Source organism: Hirundo rustica, chromosome 7 (assembly GCF_015227805.2).
Source record: "Hirundo rustica isolate bHirRus1 chromosome 7, bHirRus1.pri.v3, whole genome shotgun sequence".
In the NCBI taxonomy this organism is placed as follows: Eukaryota; Metazoa; Chordata; class Aves; order Passeriformes; family Hirundinidae; genus Hirundo; species Hirundo rustica.
The window spans coordinates 1,970,561-1,991,943 of record NC_053456.1 but is presented as its reverse complement, the minus strand read 5'-3'; the positions used below and the strand labels follow the sequence as shown (position 1 = coordinate 1,991,943).

General features: G+C 44.0%; 1 protein-coding gene across 1 annotated transcript in view; it reads left to right on the top strand.

Annotated features, from left to right (window-relative positions):
- EPC2 (enhancer of polycomb homolog 2) overlaps positions 1-21,383 on the top strand; it is a 35,069-nt gene that overhangs the window by 7,781 nt on the left and 5,905 nt on the right. Inside the window, exons 2-10 of the mRNA XM_040070076.2 lie at positions 5,658-5,817; positions 11,681-11,826; positions 13,855-14,061; positions 14,654-14,802; positions 15,013-15,145; positions 16,026-16,214; positions 16,472-16,561; positions 17,033-17,178; positions 17,283-17,626. Of these exons, the coding sequence (XP_039926010.1) occupies positions 5,658-5,817; positions 11,681-11,826; positions 13,855-14,061; positions 14,654-14,802; positions 15,013-15,145; positions 16,026-16,214; positions 16,472-16,561; positions 17,033-17,178; positions 17,283-17,626 (1,564 nt within the window). The remainder of the gene's footprint in view (positions 1-5,657; positions 5,818-11,680; positions 11,827-13,854; positions 14,062-14,653; positions 14,803-15,012; positions 15,146-16,025; positions 16,215-16,471; positions 16,562-17,032; positions 17,179-17,282; positions 17,627-21,383) is intronic.

Here is a 21,383-nt window from a genome sequence, read left to right as displayed (position 1 = left end):
TTTTAATAATTCATTTATGTTCCCGTTTTGGTAGACTGGGAACTTCTGTAAATAATTGTAGCTTTAAAATACAGAGTTTTAGTTGCTGTGGGGTTTTTGATGTCTCATAGGCAGTGACAGTTGTGTGTCCATATGTTTATAAATAGTGAGTAATCATTATTTATAGGGATGAGACATTGCTCGTGTTGTCAGACGTTACTGCTGTTGCACTTGGGGTGATATTTGGGACATCTCACACTTGTTTCATGTCCAGTTTGACATGGAGTGGTTGAAATGGCATTGCTTCCTTTTTCTGAATTAAAGTTATTTAGAGAAATGTTTGCTCCTTTTCTGTTGGGTGCTGCAGAAGGAAACACAGAAATGTCATCTGTGCTGCTCTCACTGTCCCTGTCCCTTTATCAGGGGCTGTGGGCTGATCGCCACTCTTGTTTCCTAAAGCTTCACTTGGCTTCAGACCTCCCAGAGGGGGAAGAAAGGCATTCCTGGGCATTGTTTTGGTACAAAGTGGATTTCTCCTCATTTAAATTCACATCTCCTCTCCTCTGGAGACATCTTCACCTGGACAGGAGGTGTCACCCAGGGCTGCTGGGCTCAGGAGTGTTGGGGGCCCTTCCTTGTGTTGATCCAACATCAGCATTCCAGAGATACCTTCGGGGATGGACTGTAATCCTGGGATTTGGATGTAAAGTAGTCCCAGATAGGCTTGGCTTTGGTGCTGCTTTGGGAAGTTGCAGTTGTTTAACAACTGGGAACAGGGAGAACGTGATGGAAAAGTCAGAGAATCCCAGATTGGTTTGGGATGGAGGAGATTTAAATCCCACCCAGTGCCAGCCCTGCCATGCAGGGGCGCTTCCCTCTGTCCCAGCTGCTCCAAGCCCCAGTGTCCAACCTGGCCTGGGACACTGCCAGGGATCCAGGGACAGCCACAGCTTCTCTGGGCACCCTGTGCCAGGGCCTCACCACCCTCCCAGGGAAGGATTTCACCCGTTCCGAGGTCCTGTGTGAATTTTTAGGATGGAGCAGCCCAGTTTGATTCACCTTCCCCTCCTGGCTGAGTCAGTAAGAGCGTCCAGCCCTTGCTATATTTATGGTTTTTTGCCTGTAGTCACAACTCAGCAGTCTGGAAGGCGAGTGTGGGGCAGGTGGTTCTTGTGATTTTTTTTTTTTTTTTTTAAGAAAGGGTGGGGGATATCATGTTGAAAAAACTTGATATGGCCAAAAAGTGAAACTGTGAAGTTGTTCCACGAGCACTTTCCACTTGTGTGTCTTCTGTGTCTTGTGGGTTTTCTCCAGCTTCCTTCCACCGAGTGTTGGAAGCTCCTTGGGGAAACTCAGTGGAGTTCTCCTCGAAAGCCGTGGTTTGGGTGTGTTGGTTTCCACTCAATATTTGGATTTTTATGGTTTTCCCAGTGTTCTGCATTACTTGATAATTAATCAAATGTTTTAAGGGGACATCCTGTGCAAGAGGAAACAGCTCTGACTCCTGACTAGATTAAGTCTTTATCAAACCAGTAGAAAAATGTGTATTATCAACTTTTCTCCTCGCTGAAATGCTCGCTTTTCAAAATAAACTGGAAATGAAGCGATGGGGTTTCAGCTCTCAAGGGTGGGAATTCCTGTGGTGCACACGGTGATTTCCTGCTCTGAACGTGGCTCCTTTTTTCACTTGTGCTCTTTTCCATCCCACAGCAGAGGGAGGGGGAAGAAAAGGAAGCAGGTCTGTAGGACAGTGTGGGGTTGACAGGGTTAACTGCACAAGAAAACAAAAGCTGCTGCTTGAGTTTGACACTTTTGCTCTTGGAAATCTCTAAAAAAAAGTGTCTGTGTGCAGAGAAGGGAGGAGATGGGGCTGAGGCTTTCCGAGGCAGGGAGGCTTCGGACCAAATTAGCTTTTGAGCTTCCTGACACTTTTTTTTCTGGCAGTGCTGTCAAGAGGTGTTACTCGCTGTGCTTGAGACTTCACAAGATGAGTCTGCACATTTCCAACTGCAGTTCTGTACTTTTAGCTTCTGAATCTCACTATTAAAGATAAAAAGGTCTTTTATTAAATTTCCCAGTTCGAATATAATGTTAAACAAATGAAATATTTAGACTTCAGTACATTTTAGTTGCTTTCTTTGTTTTGATTCTGTTCTTGGTGCAGGTAGATTGGAAGGGCTGGCCTAGAAATACCTTATTTTGAATAGGAAAAGCTGTTGATAAATTCATTTTTCTGTTCCATCCTGCTTGCATGGAGGGCTGTGGGGTTAAAGCAGTGAAACAACCTAAGTAGCTTTGCTTGTGTGGTGTAGTTTTAAGGAATGTAAGGAAGGGAACAGGTAAATTTAATCCTAAAGCTTTGTCCTCTAGGGGTTTGCATCCAATATGGAATTGCTCACTGGAGTTTGATATTTGGGATGAGCTTTTCAGTGTGAAGAATTGGTGTTCAGCCATGGGCATCTCCAACCATGCTCAACCAAAAAAACTTGCAGTTATTTAAAGTTTGATAAACTCTTGTTTCTCAGAGATTATTTGGGGAGTGACAACAGGGGCTTTAAAGGTTAAGGAAAACCCAGCCTGATCTGTAGGGTCCAAGTGCTCTGGTTTGTGGGATAAAAGGAAGTAGGAGCAGTGGGGGGAATCCCTGCTCATGGCAGGGGGCTGGAATGAGATGATTTCAACCCAAACCATTCTGTGATTCCATGATATTGGTGAAAAAGATATAAATACTGCCATTCAGTAGTGATCACTGTTTCTCTTAAAGCTTAACAAAAATAACTTCAGGATAATGGGCTCAATACCTGTTGTAGTGAGGAAACTCCCAGACAGAAGGTTGAGGGAGAACCTGAAATCTGTGGGGTTTCAGGGATGAAGGGAATGGCAGTGGAGGTACCTTGCTCTCAGCTGCACTTGGAGCTTGGCTCTGAATGCCTACAACCAAAACTGAGTATTTTAATTCACCAGGATTGCAGGAATTGTAGGGGTTTTTCCCCTCATGAGGAAAAAGGGAAGGAGGGATTGCAGTGTCTCAGAAGGGGCTCAGAGAGCAGTTCTGGTTTAATGTGTAAATGTGCTCAGGCAGCAGCGTTACACACGCTAAACATTTACATCTCTCTAATGCTCTTGGTTGAAGAAATAGCCCAGTCTAAGCTGTGTTTGTTTGGAATTCTGTCTTCATGCTGCAGAGAAAGGTCTGGATGTGCTTTTTAAGGAGTTAATGGGTAATCACTCTTTGTCAGGGGCTCCCTTTTATTCCCATGGCAGCACGTTCTGTTTGCTGTCATCACTGGTTCTCTAATACTCCGTTATTTTGTGTAAGACCTTTGGATCTGCCCTTCTGCAGAACAAAGTGTGAGCTTAAAATACTGTGTGTCCTTCAAAACCATCAGAGAAAAGGTGAAAACCAGACCAGCAGTTGTATTGGTAATAAATCTATCTGTAAAAACACTTCTTCAGGTTTAATAAATCCATTTAATTAGCCCAGCTTTCATATAAAAATCTTCAGGGCTTGTTTAAACGGAATTGTTTCAGGAGTTAAAGTTTCAATTTTCCTGTACTTGATGCTCAGCAGAAAGATTTGAGGTTCCCCCCCTAATTTAAAAATTTGCGTAGCTTATCTATCTATTTTGGAGCTCTGCTGTTTGAGGAGTGCCAGCAGCGCTGCTGAAAGCTGAAATCTCTGTTTGACAGCTGAGTTCTGCTCAAAGGCTTTTTATAGTGAAATGAGTACTAGCACCTATTGTCAGCCTTCCTTGGGAGCTCTGGGTGTGCTTACTACGGGGTTACAACAGCTGAGAGATGAATTGCTCATCTGAATTTCCCTTCCATGGGCTGCAGGACCGAAAGTTGCTCTGAATTTTGGCCAGATCGAGCCCTTCCTTAGGGCAGTTCTGTGCTGTGGACTGACACAGCTCCAGGGACAGCAGCTGAAAGCAGCCCAGTAATGAAACCATTTCTGTGTAGTTGAGTTACTCAGCGCTGCCAAGCTCTCCAAGACACGTTTTAATGGTGGAGTGACAGATTTACTCAGTGTGGAGTAACTCAGGCAGATCACAGCAGCTATTGGATTGCACGCTTGTCTTAATTCTAATAGCACTCACTTGGGAGCCTGATTGATTTAATGTTGCTTCATCTGCTGCAGGAGATTCCCAGAGCTGCTCTGATTTTGCAGGAATTGCGTTATTTGTGTCTCTGTAAATCTTAATATTAAAAAGGGGATCATTTATTCAACATCATTTACATATTTTAAACATTTTTGGTGGTTTGTTTTTTCTTTTCACTCCCCCTTTTTTAAAATACCATTCTGTAGGATTAAAGAGGAAGAACTCCTGTTCTTGAGAGAATTTCCAAGTGGGTAGCAGAGCTGTGAGTGCCAGGCTGCCGTGTGTGCCAGGCTGCAGTGCCAGCCAGGCGCTGGAATGCTGGCACCTTCCCATTCCTGGTGTTGATCCTGGCCTCTTGGGAGTGTTAACCAAGGAAGCCAGAGGGAGGAACAAGAGCAGCAAACCCTTTGTGTGCGTGTGTGTGTGTTTTTTCCTGCTCAAACAAGTGCTTCTCCCAGTTGGCTGTGTGGGAATGGCTGGGGGACAACCTGCAGCCCCTGGAACAGGCAAAGATCTCATGGATCTGAGAGCTGAGCTTGGATTTCCAGCTGATATTCTGCTCACCTCAAATCCGGGAAACTCTGGGGAAGAGCAGTAAAAGCAGAATGGAACCATCACTCCTGGTTCCACCAGCAGTTCAGCTGCTGGGGCACTGCACTTTGCACTTTTATATTGGATTTGGAGAGCTTGGCCCCTGACTTTTCCCAAGGTCTGTGTGGATCTGGGCTCGTGTCCTGCTGAGGAATGTCCCTGCCCTGGACTCACAGAAGGCAGCGTGGCCTTGGTGCCTTAGCCTGAGACGTTTTTTAGTGCTTTAAATTTTAACATGAAAAGCATTTTGAGAGGGAAGTTACAGCTTAGCTCTGGCTTGCAGCAGTAGATGGTTGTCACTGAGTTAACTAATAAATTAACTAATAAAATTATGTGGGGAAAAATAAAATCCTTCTGAGCTGTTACATTTATTGTGATCTCTGTTTCACCTGAAGTGATTCTGTGGAATTTGTGACTTTTGTCCCATAAGAATAAAATGAGGTGATACCTGTTTGGGGAGTCCTTGATTTTCAGGTGTTATTATGTGAGAACTCTTCTCCCTGTTGCTCTTAACTTGGTAAACGTCTAAAAGCAGGCCAGTAAGGATTGCTGGGTAGACAGGAATGATGAAATTTGCTGTTCTTTTGACTTTAAAGGCCTGATCTCGCATACATTTTCTTTCTGACAGGTTTGGGTGGGTTTGGCTTTCCCTAGCCCTAATTTTCTGCTGAGGTTATTTTGTGAAGTTTGAATATTTGTCTTTTTCCCAGTCTGGTGGAAGGTGTGGGCTGTGTCTGAACAAAGGGTTATCTTCATCTGTTTGTAGTTCATTCACTGCTGTTTTAAGATTAAGATTGCATCAGTTAGGAACCCCAAAAATGGAGAACACATTCTGGGAACATCCTCTGAAACCCAGCAAAGCCTCCACTCTGTTCTCCTGTAGGAAAACAGTGGGAGAAAAGGCTGGGCTGTCTTTATGGGCTGTCTTTATATTCACTTTGTACACTGAAACCTAAATCAACTCTTCCCATTTTCCCCTTGCAGGAACATCATTTGCAACGGGCAATCTCAGCACAGCAAGTTTTCAGAGAAAAGAAGGAGAGCATGGTTATCCCAGTCCCTGAAGCCGAGAGCAATGTCAACTACTACAATCGTTTGTACAAAGGAGAGTTCAAGCAACCAAAGCAGTTCATTCACATCCAACGTGAGTTAAAACACTGGGATTGCTGTGGGCTGTGCTGTCTGTCCAACCTCTCCTTATTTAACCTGAGTAACCTTTGTCTTGAGGTCAGTGGTCAGCAGGTGGGAGGACTCAGAAATCCATTTATAGATGTAAATTCCAGTATCTTCTCCAGTTCTGGAAGAAGTGGCTGGTGGAGGTGGGAAATTTTGCTGCTGGGTTTGTTTTTGGCTCTGTGCTGATGCTCAGCAACTGCTGAGCCTCATCCTGGCTCTTGGGCTTGGCAGTATTCTTGATGCAGTCTCACGTTTTGTGCTTTTTTACCTTGCTAGTCCTTAGAAGGAATCACTGGAGCTTCCCAGCTGCCTCCTGGTCACTTACACTGATGTAGGGAGCAGGAGAGAGGCTGTCTTGCTCACCTGTTCACTCCAGAGTTCTCCATAAGTGCAGATCCAGAAAGCAGAAGAGTTTTTGGGATGAAATCAGCCTTGGTCCTGCTGCTCATAACAGAGTTCAGGACTCTGCTGCCACTGGCTTCAGGCTCTTTTGGGTAACACTCACTTCTCTCTGAGTTTGGCTAAAACTGGAGAATTCCATTTCAGCAGGGAGCTCAGAGTTTATTTTAGAGATAAACCAAAATATTCTGCGTGAGCTTAGCTCATGTCTTACACGATCTCATGAATTTACACTTGTGGGCTGTGGATTAATTTTCCCACTTCTTTTGGCTGATGTTGTGTTGACAGGTGACACTCTTAGAGCTCAGTTGTTCCTTGGCACACAGCTCGTGTTTGCCCTTTGCAGGATGTGGTTCAGGGGGTTATTTGGCCACTTGGATTCCTCCCAGGAATTACCTTTGTAGCAAAACCTTTGCAATTATTGCATCACTTCTTAACAGCGTAGTGAAGTGTCCAATTTTTTCCATTTATTTACAAAATGGGAGACTTTGGAAATAATGTGCTCGGGGTCCTCTGAGATGCAGTACAGACCATAGAGGTGATGGGGAAAAAATCAGTTAAAAGGAATTGTCTCCTTAATAAAAGAAACAAGCTTGGAAGCAAGGCAGGCTGAATGAATTGAAACCAAGCTGCTGATGGAGGAATGTATTTTATTCTGGTCTTTGTTGGACACCGCCAGAAACACCGTGAATAGTGTTAATAAACATGTCTAAAAATGTTAAATATATTATGCCAAAATTTTCTTTGTCTTGTTGAGACTCACGGTCTTTCTGGACAGAATTACAGAAGGTATTTGAGCCGAAGATAAATATCAGATACTGCTCCAAGATAAGTTTTGCCACATATTCTGGATGGAGTAGGTGTGATACAAGGCAGCTTTATGCTACATAAACTGCTTAGGAATTCTGCTTTAATGCTTAAAGCACAAATAGCAGCAGTACCCGCTTTGGCCAGGGAAGTTACATAAACTGATGGAAAATGCCAGCAGGACACATACCATAATCCATATTACTGGGGGGTATTTCTGGCAAATGACATTTTGCTGGGATTCTGGTAACCTAAGATTTTAATATTTTTTACATTTGTTTATTTAGCTCAGTGGTTCCAGCAGAGAAAAGTTAATTTCTTTGTAAAGCCTGGGATTTGTGAATAATCAGGATTCCAGGTATTAGTCAACCTCAGTGGCACCAACACAGGGGATGTGGAGCTGAGTGTAAAGAAAAAAAACCTTGAACTGTTCTAACTGTTCCAGCATGTTTCATAATTTTCCAGGAATATTAGTAGCATCAACAACATGGAGATGCATTTTGAGTTATTGATAATTAGCAAAGTGATTAAGTTAGTAAATTTGGATCTAAATTACGGCTAAGGGAACAGAGGACAGGTGTCCCCTCACAGAAACAATGAAACAATGTCCATGAAGTGGGGAATGGGCTCCAGTCGTTCCTAAAAAGGAACTTTTTGGCTGAAAGTTTCACTTTTTGGTTGGCTGACCCTCTGTATTTATCAGTTTGCTGCCATGGCTCAGGCCTGGTGGCTGCTGGGGGCACAAAAGGGTGGCAGGGCTGTGGTTTGCAGGGGAGGGAAGGCACTGGGAGCACTGGGATCAGTGGGAACTCCTGCCTGTGGCAGCTTCAGTGAGCGTGGAACCACAGCCCTAATTTAGTCAGCTAAATGAGGTGAGTTAATTTAGTCAAGTTAAACCCAGTTCAGTGTAACTTCACCGAGAAACAAATTGCATTTATGTGAGTTGGTACAAAGTCAGTTCCTAGGGGAGCTCAAGTAAACAAAAAAGCAAATCCCTCTGGCAGGTACTGCTGGGAGTGGGTGGGGTGGCAGAGAGTGGGAACTGGGATGTTGTGTTTGCAGCAGCAGTGAGCAAACCAGCAAATCCTGGAGAGACTTCCCAGGTGGGATCACCGGGATGTGGTGTTTGCAGCAGCAAACCAGCAAATCCTGGAGAGACTTCCCAGGTGGGATCACTGGGATGTGGTGTTTGCAGCAGCAAACCAGCAAATCCTGGAGAGACTTCCCAGGTGGGATCACCGGGATGTGGTGTTTGCAGCAGCAAACCAGCAAATCCTGGAGAGACTTCCCAGGTGGGATCACTGGGATGTGGTGTTTGCAGCAGCAAACCAGCAAATCCTGGAGAGACTTCCCAGGTGGGATCACTGGGATGTGGTGTTTGCAGCAGCAAACCAGCAAATCCTGGAGAGACTTCCCAGGTGGGATCACCGGGGTGTTGTGTTTGCAGCAGCAAACCAGCAAATCCTGGAGAGACTTCCCAGTTGGGATCACTGGGATGTGGTGTTTGCAGCAGCAAACCAGCAAGTCCTGGAGAAACTTCCCAGGTGGGATCATTGGGATGTGGTGTTTGCAGCAGCAAACCAGCAAGTCCTGGAGAAACGTCCCAGGTGGGATCACTGGGATGTGGTGTTTGCAGCAGCAAACCAGCAAGTCCTGGAGAAACTTCCCAGGTGGGATCATTGGGATGTGGTGTTTGCAGCAGCAAACCAGCAAGTCCTGGAGAAACGTCCCAGGTGGGATCACTGGGATGTGGTGTTTGCAGCAGCAAACCAGCAAATCCTGGAGAGACTTCCCAGGTGGGATCACTGGGCCCTGTGTGACAGTGCCTGTAGAAATGCAGAAGCTCTGCAGGAGGAAGGCTGGGTTCCCCCTGAGTCAGGAGAACGTCCCAGGCTGTAGCAGGAGGTGTCCATGTGGACTGGAACACGGGGCTGGTTCTCCAGCAGCTCCTGCAGGAGCAGCTCCCCCGGCTGCCAGGGCAGGGGCAGGAGCAGGGAGTGATGGCTGGTTCCATCCGTGGCACATAAACACCTGGGTTTGTGATGGCCGTGGAAGCCAGGGAGCTGCCACGCTGCAGGCCAGCTCCAGGGTGAAAAATGGCTTTTTCTGGAACAATTTCAGTTTGCTCAGTGCTTGGGGAAAGAGGGGAACTGGTAAATAAGGATGTTGCTGAAAGTGTATTGGAGACATGAGGGTGGCCCAGTGCTGGGACCAGCCAGCTCTGGGCTGATGAACTCCAAGGGAGAAGTGGCAGTCTTGCATTTCCTGAGGCCCTGACCCCTCCCCAGGCTGCTGAGAGTTTGTGCTCATCCTGTCTGCTCTGAAACAGGGGCTGCTGCCATCCCTGAGTGTCATTAACCTGTAACTCTCTCTTTGAGAGGGAACTGCACTGATAAATGCAGGTCAGGACAAACAGAGCATCGCTGATGGCAGAAAGGCAGGAAAAGTGGGGTAGTGACAAGGGCTACTGCTGTTCTCACTGGAGTCATGGGGGTTTGCTCAAGAAAACGAGACTGGATTTGTTTGATTTGTGCTGATCCTGCCAAGTACCTGTGGGGTGCCTTTCATCTTATAATCTTGAATATTTATCAAAATAGTGAGCTGAGAGAGGAAGGGACCCCTGCTTCCAGCTGAGGTGCACCATGGGGTCACTCCAGGGGCTGGGAGGATCCTGCCTTCTCTCTTGAGTTCCCATCACTAACACCCACAGTGTGTTCTGAGGGTGATGGGTGTTCTAAGATACTTCCTGATGGAATGGTTGGGTTTTTCCTTTTCTTTTTGCTTGTCTCGGCATCTCCTGCTCGCCTCTCACTTTATCCTGATTTAATTCTGGAAAGTGGATGGTTCAAGACCTTTTAGTGACTCTTCTTTTCCCACTGTGGAAATGAAGGGAACTTTACTGGCACTGCTCACAGTTTACAACAACATCACATCTTCTCTGTCACAGATCCTGCTGCTCACTGATATTCCGGCTTGGAAAAACTGGCTGGAAGCGTTTTGTCCACAAGGGATTATTGAATTATCTACTGACAGGCAATAGGCTGACATTCTTCTGATGTGAGACCAACATCTGCCTGAGGACAAACAAGCTTTTCATGGACTTTGATGGTTTTCAGTCCACATGTGAGCAGTGATCTGCTGGAGAGGCAGATCTGATGCTGAAAGCTGCAGCTTAAGTCTCATACACAGTTAATTGTTGGAGAGCTCTTGGTCACACGCCCAGTGACAGTGTCTTAAATAAACTTGCCATGCAACTTGTAGTACTGAATTAATAATTGCCAGCGGTTCCTGACACACGGTTACAGCCTGTTATTAATTTCTCCTCAAATAAATTGTTACAGTGTGTGGCTGGTCAGAGAGCTCTTGTGGCCGAGTGCTGTTGGTACTGTCTCCTCTGAGAGGGACCAGCTTGAGCTGAGGATGAGGAGGAGCTGCTTTTTAGCCCTCCCCAGCTGCATCTGGCTGAGTTCCTGTGCCTGAATCAATAAATACTGGTGGGGGTTCAGCTCATTTATTGCTCTGATCACAGAGAGAGTGGTCTTGGGCAAGGCTGAGATGTGGAGGGACGCTACCTGTGGGAGGGAAAGTACTGGGATTTGTTCTAAAGACTTTCTGTGTGGTTTTCTTTTGCTCCTGGTTTTCCAGGTTTTTGTTTTAATGTGCTCTCGAGCACACAGGGCAGCTCAGTAGCAGAGGTTTTTAAATTAGCACTTGTACAGCCCCGAGTTAAGAGCACGGAGATAAGATAGTGCTGTTTGTCTGTTAAGAATAGAATATATTTCATCAGGCCAATTAACTGCTGCTGTTCCAGTGCTGATTGAATTACTGGGCGTTGTACCTGGTGTCTCAACCCTTCAGGGTTTTATTAAGTGTACAATTAATGTTTCTATTAACAGTTCTTACTGTCAGATGCAATTTACTCATATCTGTTGTAAGATTTTATTTCTGTTGTATTATCTGAATGAGAACTTCCTTCTGCTTCTAGTAGGTCCAGGAACTTTGTCAAGTATGGAAACTAATTAGCACAATTAGTAATAGAGACATGAGTTTTGGTGAGAGGTTGAGAAGTGACTGTTTGGAGAGCCTGAAGGAATTGTCAGGCTCTGCATCCAGGGCTGAGGTGATTTTGGAGAAGAAATAACAATTCCCATAGGATTAGTCTGGGATTTCTACAGCTACATAAAATGAAAAGTTTAGTCTATTAAATGTTTTAACACTTTAGGTTTGGTGTATTGTTTAAAAATGGGCAACAGAAATGACACTGGAACTTCAGTGTAAATGCTTTTTCTCCAAGTCTGGAATTTGATTGAAAATGGTTTAGTTATTGTTATCTTCCCCTGATATTCTGGAGGAGCCGTGTTCTATCAGTACTATCAAGCATCTTCACTCTTGTTTTGCAAAGATCCATTAAAGTTTCTGTGCCTGTCACCCCTTCAAGTCACTTAAAATGAAACTTCTTGGATTCCTTTCATATTGGAAGTTGGAGACAAGCAACTTCTTTTAGCAAAAAAATAAAAATGTTCTGGCAGAGAAGTGCTGGTCTGGAGTTTCCTCAGTCATTTTTGATTTCTGATGTGTGTCCGGAGTGCATTACTGACCTAGCATTTCAATTTCTTGTGTTCCAGCCTTTAATCTGGACAATGAACAGCCAGATTATGATATGGACTCCGAGGATGAGACCCTACTGAACAGGCTGAACAGGAAGATGGAAATCAAGCCCCTGCAGTTTGAGATAATGGTTGACAGACTGGAAAAAGCCAGTTCCAGTCAGGTATGGTGTGAGGAAATCACGGAGGGGTTTTGCTTTCCTGGGGGGTGCTTGGTTTTATTTTCTACCTCTGTACAGTAGGTGTAGAAAAGGCTATAAACAGAGGAGAATCCAATTTTTGTTACCCTGGATTCTGCTTTATGTTGACTTTGGTTGGGTTTTGGGGGTTAGAAGCACAGACAGTGAATTCACCTTGTGCTGGTGTTGAATCAGATCCTGCGGTGTTCCAGGAGTGTCTGGAGGAGGGTTTTACAGCCCAAAATATTTACTCCAAAACTCCACCTGAGTTTGTGCAAGTCGAATTTGAAACAGGTGGAATTATTTCCCAGTGAGGTGAGGTTTTGTGGGAGTGCAAAATCCATTGTGGGATCCATGGCTCTGCCTTAATCCCTAACCTGATTTAGTTCAGTGCTGGTAAAAGGCCAAAATATTGTATTTATGTCCTTTTTAGAGCAACTTCAGAAAGGCAGAGATTTCTTACTGTGCTAGGAAAAGGGGAATGAAGGGAAAACCAGGGAATACATTGGGTGATACTTGTTGAACGTGTGCTTGGGTTGGTTGGAGTTTGATAAAGACCCTCCTATTTTGGCTTCCAGTTCAGGCCGTTCTGGTGATCACTTCTCATGATCAATATTCACCCCTCTGGTGCTGGGTTCACCTTTCTTTGCTGGGGTGATGAAGTTAAACTGAAGATTTGAAGGCGCCTCTCAAAAACAAAGAGTGCAGGGTTTTCTCTGTAGACACGAGCAGCTCTTGCAGGTTATTTGGGAAGTGCTGGGATTGCGTGCTGCCTCTCAGTTCCCAGTTCACATTGCTGGGAATGCTCTCCCTGCCCAGGAGCGGTTCCAGGCTTTTCCATTCTGATTTCAGCAGGGAATGCAAGGGCTCTGCATCTGCAAGCAAACACGAGCACACAGGCTCAGCATCACCTTGCCAGCTGTGCACTCAGGGCAAGGTTGATTTATTTTTGATAAGAAGTACGTTAATGGAGAAAAGGGAGCAAAAGACAAAACTGAAATGATTTCTGAGCAATACTTTTTCCTTTTTTTTTTAAAAACCAGTTCAGTGCTTTTCTAATTCTGCCACAGATTGCAAAGGTTTTATTCTGCTCTGGCTGGAATTAACACTTGCAGAGTAGCCATGGTTACACTTAGGATTTCCTTAATTTTCCAAAATGTGTTGTTTCCTTTTTTTGCTTCTCCTAACGTAGGGACAAGATTTAAGGTTGACACATTGCAGAAGTGTAAATTAAGTTGTTTGGCTGGTATTTTTCAAATTATGGGGCACATGAAGTGCTGCCTGACTTCTTTTGAAGTAATACTAGAGGCTCTGTTTTATTTAATGGATGGGTTGAAGACGATGTGAGCCCGTTAAACAAATGTACAATTTAGTGATACTTTTGCATTTATTTAGAGTCTGATTTGCATAGAAAAAGCTGAACATGGATTTAATTTTTATCTTTAAATGACCTGTGTAGAACTATCACCTACTGAAATAACTTAGCAAATGAATAAACAGCTTTGTGTCTCCAGGCTGGAATAAACAGGGATGGGAATAAACAGGGATCCTGTTCTCTCACAAAGTAAACATTTGGGGGAGAAATAATGAAGAAGTAAATTAGCTTCTAGGTGAATCAACATTCAGCTGCAAAGAATTACACATTAATAAAGGTTACCAATAAGAAACATTTTTTTAGGAAAAAATGGATTAAAGTGATTCCCAAATCAGGACCTGCAGATTGTAGTAAGTTCTTTCTATCCTGTGCTTGTAGTTGTTTCAAAGTGTTTTCAAATTTCATGAAAGATTGATGGAGCTCTAGACCACTGGATAAAAGGAAATGCTGCTGGTTCAGAGAAATTGGGAAGTCTAAGTTAAGTTAGGAAGAACAACTGATTCTTCAATTTCCATGGATGTTTTTCCATCCCTTGACTCTGGCGCTGGAAAACAACGAAAGCGCACGATGGCTGTGAGTGTGTGGTGACCTTCCCCGCTCCCCCATGCCTGCTGCAGCTTCTCCCTGTTCCCCTGCAGCTGGTGACCCTGCAGGAGGCCAAGCTGCTGCTCAATGAGGACGATTACCTGATCAAGGCTGTCTATGACTACTGGGTGAGGAAGCGCAAGAACTGCCGGGGGCCCTCGCTCATCCCCCAGATCAAGCAGGAGAAGAGGGACGGCTCCACCAACAACGACCCCTACGTGGCCTTCCGCAGGAGGACTGAGAAGATGCAGACCAGAAAGGTGACTTGGCAGGCTCTGCTGCTTGGGATTTTACATTTCTCCCTCGGTGGGGATTATCTGGATCCATGTGCAGCGTCCTGTAGGGGACGGTTCATCATCCGTCCGTTTTTGAGCTGAAATTCGGAGCAACGCCTGGCACACACACACACACTGCTGGGTTGGAAGCTTCCCTTTCTGTGGGGAAAAGGGAAACTATTTCCCAGTTTTTATATTTGGAGCATGGAATGATTTGAACCAGGAAATCTGTGATCACCCAGCATTTTGCTTTGTGCACATGCACAGCCTTACTGTGCGTGGAATCAAGGTGGGGAAAGTGTTAAATCCCTCGTGCTGACAGACTTCCACTGGGTTGATCTGGAATCTGAGCGAAACATGGGGGGGAAATGGCTGAAAAGTTCTTCTCAGCTTCCTCTTAAAACTGGCCTTGTTTGCTTTTTGTGGCTTTGTTTGCCAAGTAGGATCTGCTTTAGGAAAAGCTGCTTTGGGGTGTCCTCATGAGCCTCGTTTGCAGCAGCATTAGATAACTTTATTTTTGCAGTTTGTGTCTCATGGCTTTTGCTTTTGACTAAAAATTCGTTTCATCTCTCAACAGAACCGAAAGAACGATGAAGCATCTTACGAGAAGATGTTGAAATTAAGGAGGGAGTTTAGCAGAGCCATAACAATTTTGGAGATGATTAAGAGGAGAGAGAAAACAAAACGGGAGCTGTTGCATTTAACATTGGAAGTTGTGGAGAAAAGGTAAAATTCCAAATTATAAAAACTAAGGTTTTATATTTTTATTAAATGGCTTTGAAATCAACTCTCATAATTTATTTACTGTAGCACCATAAAGGTTCAGGAGCTAAAAGAGAAGGGGTTTGTGTAGACAGTTGGAAGACTCTGGTTTGTGTCTTTCAGACGTTTCCCAGTGGAAATGCAGCCCTACAGTTTTCATCCTGTTTTTTTCAGGTACCATTTGGGTGATTATGGAGGTGAAATCCTCAATGAAGTGAAGCTGAACAGACCCGAAAAAGAGATGGGAACAACTCCATCATCCCTCCACAATGGGAACCACCACAAAGTCCAGGAATGTAAAGTTAAGGTAAGATTTCTTCCCTGCCGTGAGTCTCTTCCTGAGATCATCATTCCTTCGGATATATTATGATTCAGACCTGTCTCTGAAGAAATAACCTGAACTATTAGGAGTTAAAATGCTTGAGGGTGAGGCTGAGAGTTGAAGACATCCGGAAATTTGTACTTAGCACCTGCGACACCTAGTGGTTCCAGAATCGCCTACAAAGCCTGGTTCTCCAGGAATTTTGGCATTCCTCGTGTTTCTCCTCTGGTTCCCAAGCCCAGCTCCATCACTGGAGTTAGTTCAAGTCAGGCTGTTATTGATGAGTGTTAATTCAGGGTGAATTAAAACACTTTTTAAAACTGCTTCTCCTTCAAATGGAGAATTTTGCAAGTGAAATAATCTTTTCAAATGGGAGCTTTGAAGTTTAATAACGTTTGTGTCCAAGTGGACAGTTCAATAGCGATGGAATTGCTCGCTGCAGAGGCTTTATGTGAGAAAAATAGCCAAGCCAAATACCATCACATCTGTTCCAAAGTGTCAGCTCGGTGAGAAGGAGGAAACAAATTAAATTGTTTCTTTTGAACGTGTCCAAGCAGTTCAGAAAATTGAAAGTGCCAGGGAAAAATGAGGTCTCAGAGAATAATTGCAAGAGGAATTTCAATGACAATATTCTGAGTGCAGTGCAGAGTGAGGAGCCTCTCGGGCAGTCCCATGGCTCGAGAGCTCTCTGATTATTAATAAATACCTGTAAAAACAACCAGAGGAAAAGTGCAGGGGTTTATTGCGATCGGTAAATTTTGCACGATGTGTCTGCGGTATTGGAAGACGAGCAGTCCTGTCCCGAAGTATGGAAGTTTTCTCTTGCTTCAGTGTTTAGAATTTTCTGTTTGTTTTTCCCGAGCAGCATCCTCACCACTCCTCCCTGAAGGAGGAGGTGTCCGATGTTGTCCGTCAGAAGAAGAAATACCTGAAGAAGCCCAAGCTGGAGTGTGTGGTGACCCCTCAGCCCCTGGCTGAGCCCCTGCCTGTGCTCAGCAAGAGTGACATCAAACAGTACGACTTCCACAGCTCTGATGAGGATGAGTTCCCACAGGTATCCCCCAAAATCTCCGTGTGCACGAGGCAGAAACTCCAGTTAGCTGGCGCTTGGCCGGCCTGCCTTATCCCACCTCTGGATATATTTAAAAGCTCCTTGTATAAACTGAGTTTTCCTTCCAGGCTGTGCTTTGCTCTATAAACGTGGCAGTTCACCTTATATAAACACAAACTTTTACACCTTTAATAATAAATGCAGTTTAATAATGTATACACACGTGGCAGTTGGGAGAATGACGTTGTTTCCTGCTCTAGGTACCCTCACCAGTTTCAGAAGCAGAAGAGGAGAATGATCCTGATGGACCTTGTGCTTTCAGGAGAAGAGCAGGATGCCAGTATTACGCTGTGAGTGCCTGCAGGATCGTGCTGTGCTCTTGGGTTTAGCGGTGCTTTCTTTAAATTTATGGTGGCACAGTGCTCATTTGGAGTTGTGTTCCCACTCCCACCACCAGAGCTTTGATGCTTTGGTGAGTGCAAAGACAATTGCAGGAACATCCCCTTTTCTGCTTGGCTCTGCTTGGTCCAAGCTGAACTTCCCACTTAGAATTCATCCAACTTTCATTTTTCCCTTAGCCTGTGAGTTAATTCCTTTGCCAAAAGATGTTGAGATGACTGAAAACTTTTCATTTTCTCTGACTTTTGCATTGCTGTTAGAAGCAGAGTATTTAACAGCCTGAATGTTAGAGTTTATTTTTTAACTGCTGGAGCTATTACTGGTTAACTCAACATAAACCAGATGTTCTGTCCTGGAGCCTGTGCATGATAGCCTTATCAAAGCACCCTTGGAATGTAAAATTGCCTTTTCTTTCTTCACAGCCTCGTTTGGACCAAACGAATTCTTCGTGTGAAAGCCCAGAATTGGGAGAATTGGACAAACTGAGGTTCAGGCATTGCCTTACAACCCTCACAATCCCAAGGAGATGCATAGGATTTGCAAGGAGGAGGATTGGCAGGGGTGGAAGGTAACAGTTGGGTTGTTTTTAATTCTTCATTCCCCTTCAAAGGATAGAATTATTAAAAGGAGATCATGAACTTAATGATTTTCCTCCTCCTCCTCTTTAATCAGGGTTATCATGGACCGAATATCCACAGAACACGATCCTGTCTTGAGGCAGATTGACCCGGAAATGCTGAACAGTTTTCCAAGCTCTTCCCAGACATTAGACTTTTCTTCTAATTTTTCACGGACCAATGCTTCCAATAAACATTGTGAAAACAGACTGTCCCTTCCTGAAATCCTAAGCAATATCAGATCATGTCGACTGCAGTGTTTCCAGCCCAGGCTACTCAATCTCCAGGACAGCGATAGTGAAGAATGTACCTCAAGGAAAGCAGGGCAGACTGTGAATAATAAAAGAGTCTCTGCAGCATCTGTAGCTTTATTGAACACCAGCAAGAATGGCATATCAGGTAGGTTTGGCTTCTCCTGGGGTTGAAAATACTGAATTTTGGGGTTTTTCTTTGTGGCTGGACTGATGAGATCTTCAGCTCTGGTGTGAACCTGACCACAGCTACAACCTGACTGTTTGATATTTCTTAAAGAGTGCAGAAACTTCCCACAAACACTTCTTCCTCCTGCTTTGCTCCCATTAGAATTTGAAGTGCTGGATTCAGACATAATTCAAAGCAGGGATTCTGCTCATTTGAAGAACTGTTTAGGTCTAATTGAGTCTTAATGGCACTAATTGGTCTCACCTTGTTTAAGGGTAGAAGAATGCTCGTTATGAATGCAAAACAAATCTGGTGGTTTCTTGGGGAAGGTGGGTGCGGCTCGTTTTTGTTGTTGTCAGTTTTCATTTTTGACTCAGACAAATGTAGGAAGTCCCTAAGTGCCCTGAGCAGGCGTGAAAAGGTCTGAAAATGGTAAAAATGTTGGCAGTGGAAGCATCCAGTGATGAAAAAATTGCTTTAAGCTTAAATTAAGCTCATGAAGTAGGTGATGCAAACACTGCTCGAGTTGTAATGGCTCAAGTTTTAGCACCGTCACTTTCTTCATAATCACCAAAAATCTGAAAAATTTGAGATGCAGCAAATGACATCTCCTACAGCAGCAAGCACCTGAGCATATCCTGTATTGTAAACCAGGATAATGAAATAATAGAAGAGACTGGCCCTGAATTCTGTAATTCTGTGGTTGTGGAATGTTCCATCCCTCTCACAGCGGCAGGAATGGGTATTTATTCTCCAATAATGTATCTCTGGAATTCCTGGGTGCTGTTAAATTGCTCTGACAGAGGCACAGGATATTTACTCCAGCCCAATACTTGCCCAGCGTCTCAGTATGGTCAGTGTCACCTTTAGATTGTTCTCTCTGCCATGAATAGATTGGCACAGGAGCATTTTCCTGCTGCGTGAACAAAACCCAAACAGATAAAATGTATTACATATTTTATATAATTATTTTTGAGAGACCTTGAAGGCCTGAGGAGTCCCAGCTGGGGCAGAGAGGGGCAGGTCAGTGTGATGGGATTATTGATAAATACCAAGAGCTGGTAAAGAAATAGCTGAGAGATGAGTGAAAGCAAATCTGATGCATCAGAGCCACTTTTTGGAGGAACAGTAATAAAGTTGTGGTATAATTTTAGAAATCATCTGAGGAATAAATTTAAATTCAATGGAAATCCCTCAGTACATTATGAATGGAATTTATGGCTGGGGAGGACCTTTTTTGTCAGAGATTTAAATTACAAACCAGATCCTGCAGTTCTGGAACAGGATCAGACACAACAGGCAACAGAATTCTTCCCCAACTAACTGAACCAGCAAGAGGCACTGCTCTTGGATTTTCTCACTGGTAAATAGGGAATAAATTTTAAAAGGGCTGGTCAGAGTCTGGTTGTACATTAAATGAGCACAGGCACTGTCACTGCGTTTACTGAAGCCATTCTCTTTGGGAAGTAATTGTTGAAATCTGTTAATTTTACAGCTGATTTGATACTCCCTCCAGAGGAAACAGTGGCAGTACTTAAACTGATTTTTTTTTCATTTTTATTACTGTTTTATTTTAGAGAGAACTGGGGAGTTGCTTTGATTTTTTTTGTTGCACAAGTATATTTAAAATTACCTCTGTGTTATATTTTTTCCCTGAATTAGTAAAGCAACTCTGGTATTCCCTCAAATGCGTTGTACAGACAGATTTTTTTTTTTTTTTTTCATTTTAGAAGTCTGTGAGTCGACTTTTCTTCGGAATACCTAATGAGTGCAATGAATCGAGAACCAATTTCTGGAGCTAAATTATTCTCTTGCTCATGTTGTAAGCACTGCAAATGGGAAAAGCCTCTCCCCCTAGAGAGAGGACAATTGCACATGATGCTATTCCCAGCTGAAGGGTTTTGTTTTTGGAACAAAGTTTTACTTTTTAGAATCATTTTTTTCCCCCAGCCGTAAATACCACGTGGGAGTAATTAAAGCAATGCGACATTTGGGGCAGCCTGCACGATGATCTTTGGTTAAAGCCTTCAAATCCTGAGGGAAGTGACATAATCCAAACCTTCCAAGGGGAGAGGAGCCTGCAAGGGAAAGCTGAAGTGACTTTTTCCCTCTGTTGTGGGGCAGTTTTTCACCTCAGTCAGGCTCTGATAAAATAAAATCCCCCTGAAGCTGCAGAGCTCTTAACCCTGACCTCAGAGGCTGCCTTGGGACACGGTCAAAGTTTGCTCTTTTTTTACCTCCAGGACCCTCCAGGTGTTTGATTTGGCAGAAGCAAATGATATTTAATGTGCTGATGACCATCTGCTGGTTTATAACAAGGTGGAGAGCTGAGCTCAGCCTGGCCACTGCATAAATACCTGAAATTCAGGCACATGCAGGCAGAGTAAGGGGGAGTGTTGAGTTCTGGATTTCTTTCCCTCTGTCCTCTGATAGACAGTTCCATGGCTTTGTGCTCTGTGACAAACTGGGAAGGAGATTGAAGACGTGAAATCTCACCTTGTTCTTAAACAGCTTTCTGTAAAACAAAGCACATTTTCTGGGATTTGTTACCTCAGAACTTAAAAATAGAAATACACGTAATATTCCATAATGCTGTTCTTGGCCCTGGTGCCTTCAGCAGTGCCATGGGTTTTTGGGGTTTTTTTGAGGGAATGTAACAGGTTGAGCTGATTTAATTTGGAATTAAATTCTAGGTAAGAATCTGCAAGAGGAGCAAAGTAAAGCTAAATGCAAAATAAACTTGGGTCGGAAATTGTAATATTGCTACAGTTTAAGAGGAGTAATTTTTAAGTAATCGGACTTTTAAGTGCTCTCCTAACATGGTTGAGAGCTGCTTTAATAATGTAGCAGTGAAGAAGAAGTTTCAGTTCTAATTTCTAAGCAGTCCTAATTCTGGTATTTTTTCCCAATGGAATTTCAGGATAAGCCTGAGTAGTGAAAGTGGTAAATGGAAGAGCCAAACCCTGCAAAGATGGATAACTCTGTGTTTTGATGTTAGCTCAGTGTCCCTTGGTAGGAGGATATTCCTGAGAACTCAGGTGTTGGAGGTGCAGCACTGCTCTGGAAAAAAACAGAATCGAGGATAAAGTGTTGAAATGTATTCATGGGAATCTTTGAAAAGTGAATTCTCCCTTGGCTCTCTCAGAACTCAGTTCTTGGGTTAACTGCACACAGCTCAGGTTTTAGCATGAAACCCCTGTCAGTATTTCCAGTTTACCAAGTGTGCAGATTCTTTAGGGGCAGAATATTAAAACCAGCTTTTTTAACTTCACCCCCTTCGTGCGTTGGGCCTGTGAAATTACTGGGGTGGCATTAACATGCTCCTCAAAAATAAACTTATTGTGGCACCCCTACACCGTTACTGCGTTTAAAACAAGAATTAGCAGAGAAGATCTTCCCTCAGAGTCCATCCTGCTGTTGGGAAAGGGGCAGCAAGGGGCTGTGGGAAGGGAAATTGTGTTCACTGGGAGAGAAGACACCCAGCTCAGCCCAGGGCACTTTGTCCTCATCTCTGACTTTCAGGCTGTGCTTCTTTTCCTGAAAGCCACGAAAATCATTTCTCTGAAGCTTTTGCCTAAAGCTACCGGGGATAAAACCACCGAAGACAGAAGCTGCTTAAAAGCAAGGAAAGCTCTGAATTCTTTTGTTACAAATTGATGCCATGAAAGAACACAGCAAACAAAACACAGCTCAGCCTCTCCTTTACATAATCTGTGAAGATTTGGGGTGAATCCAG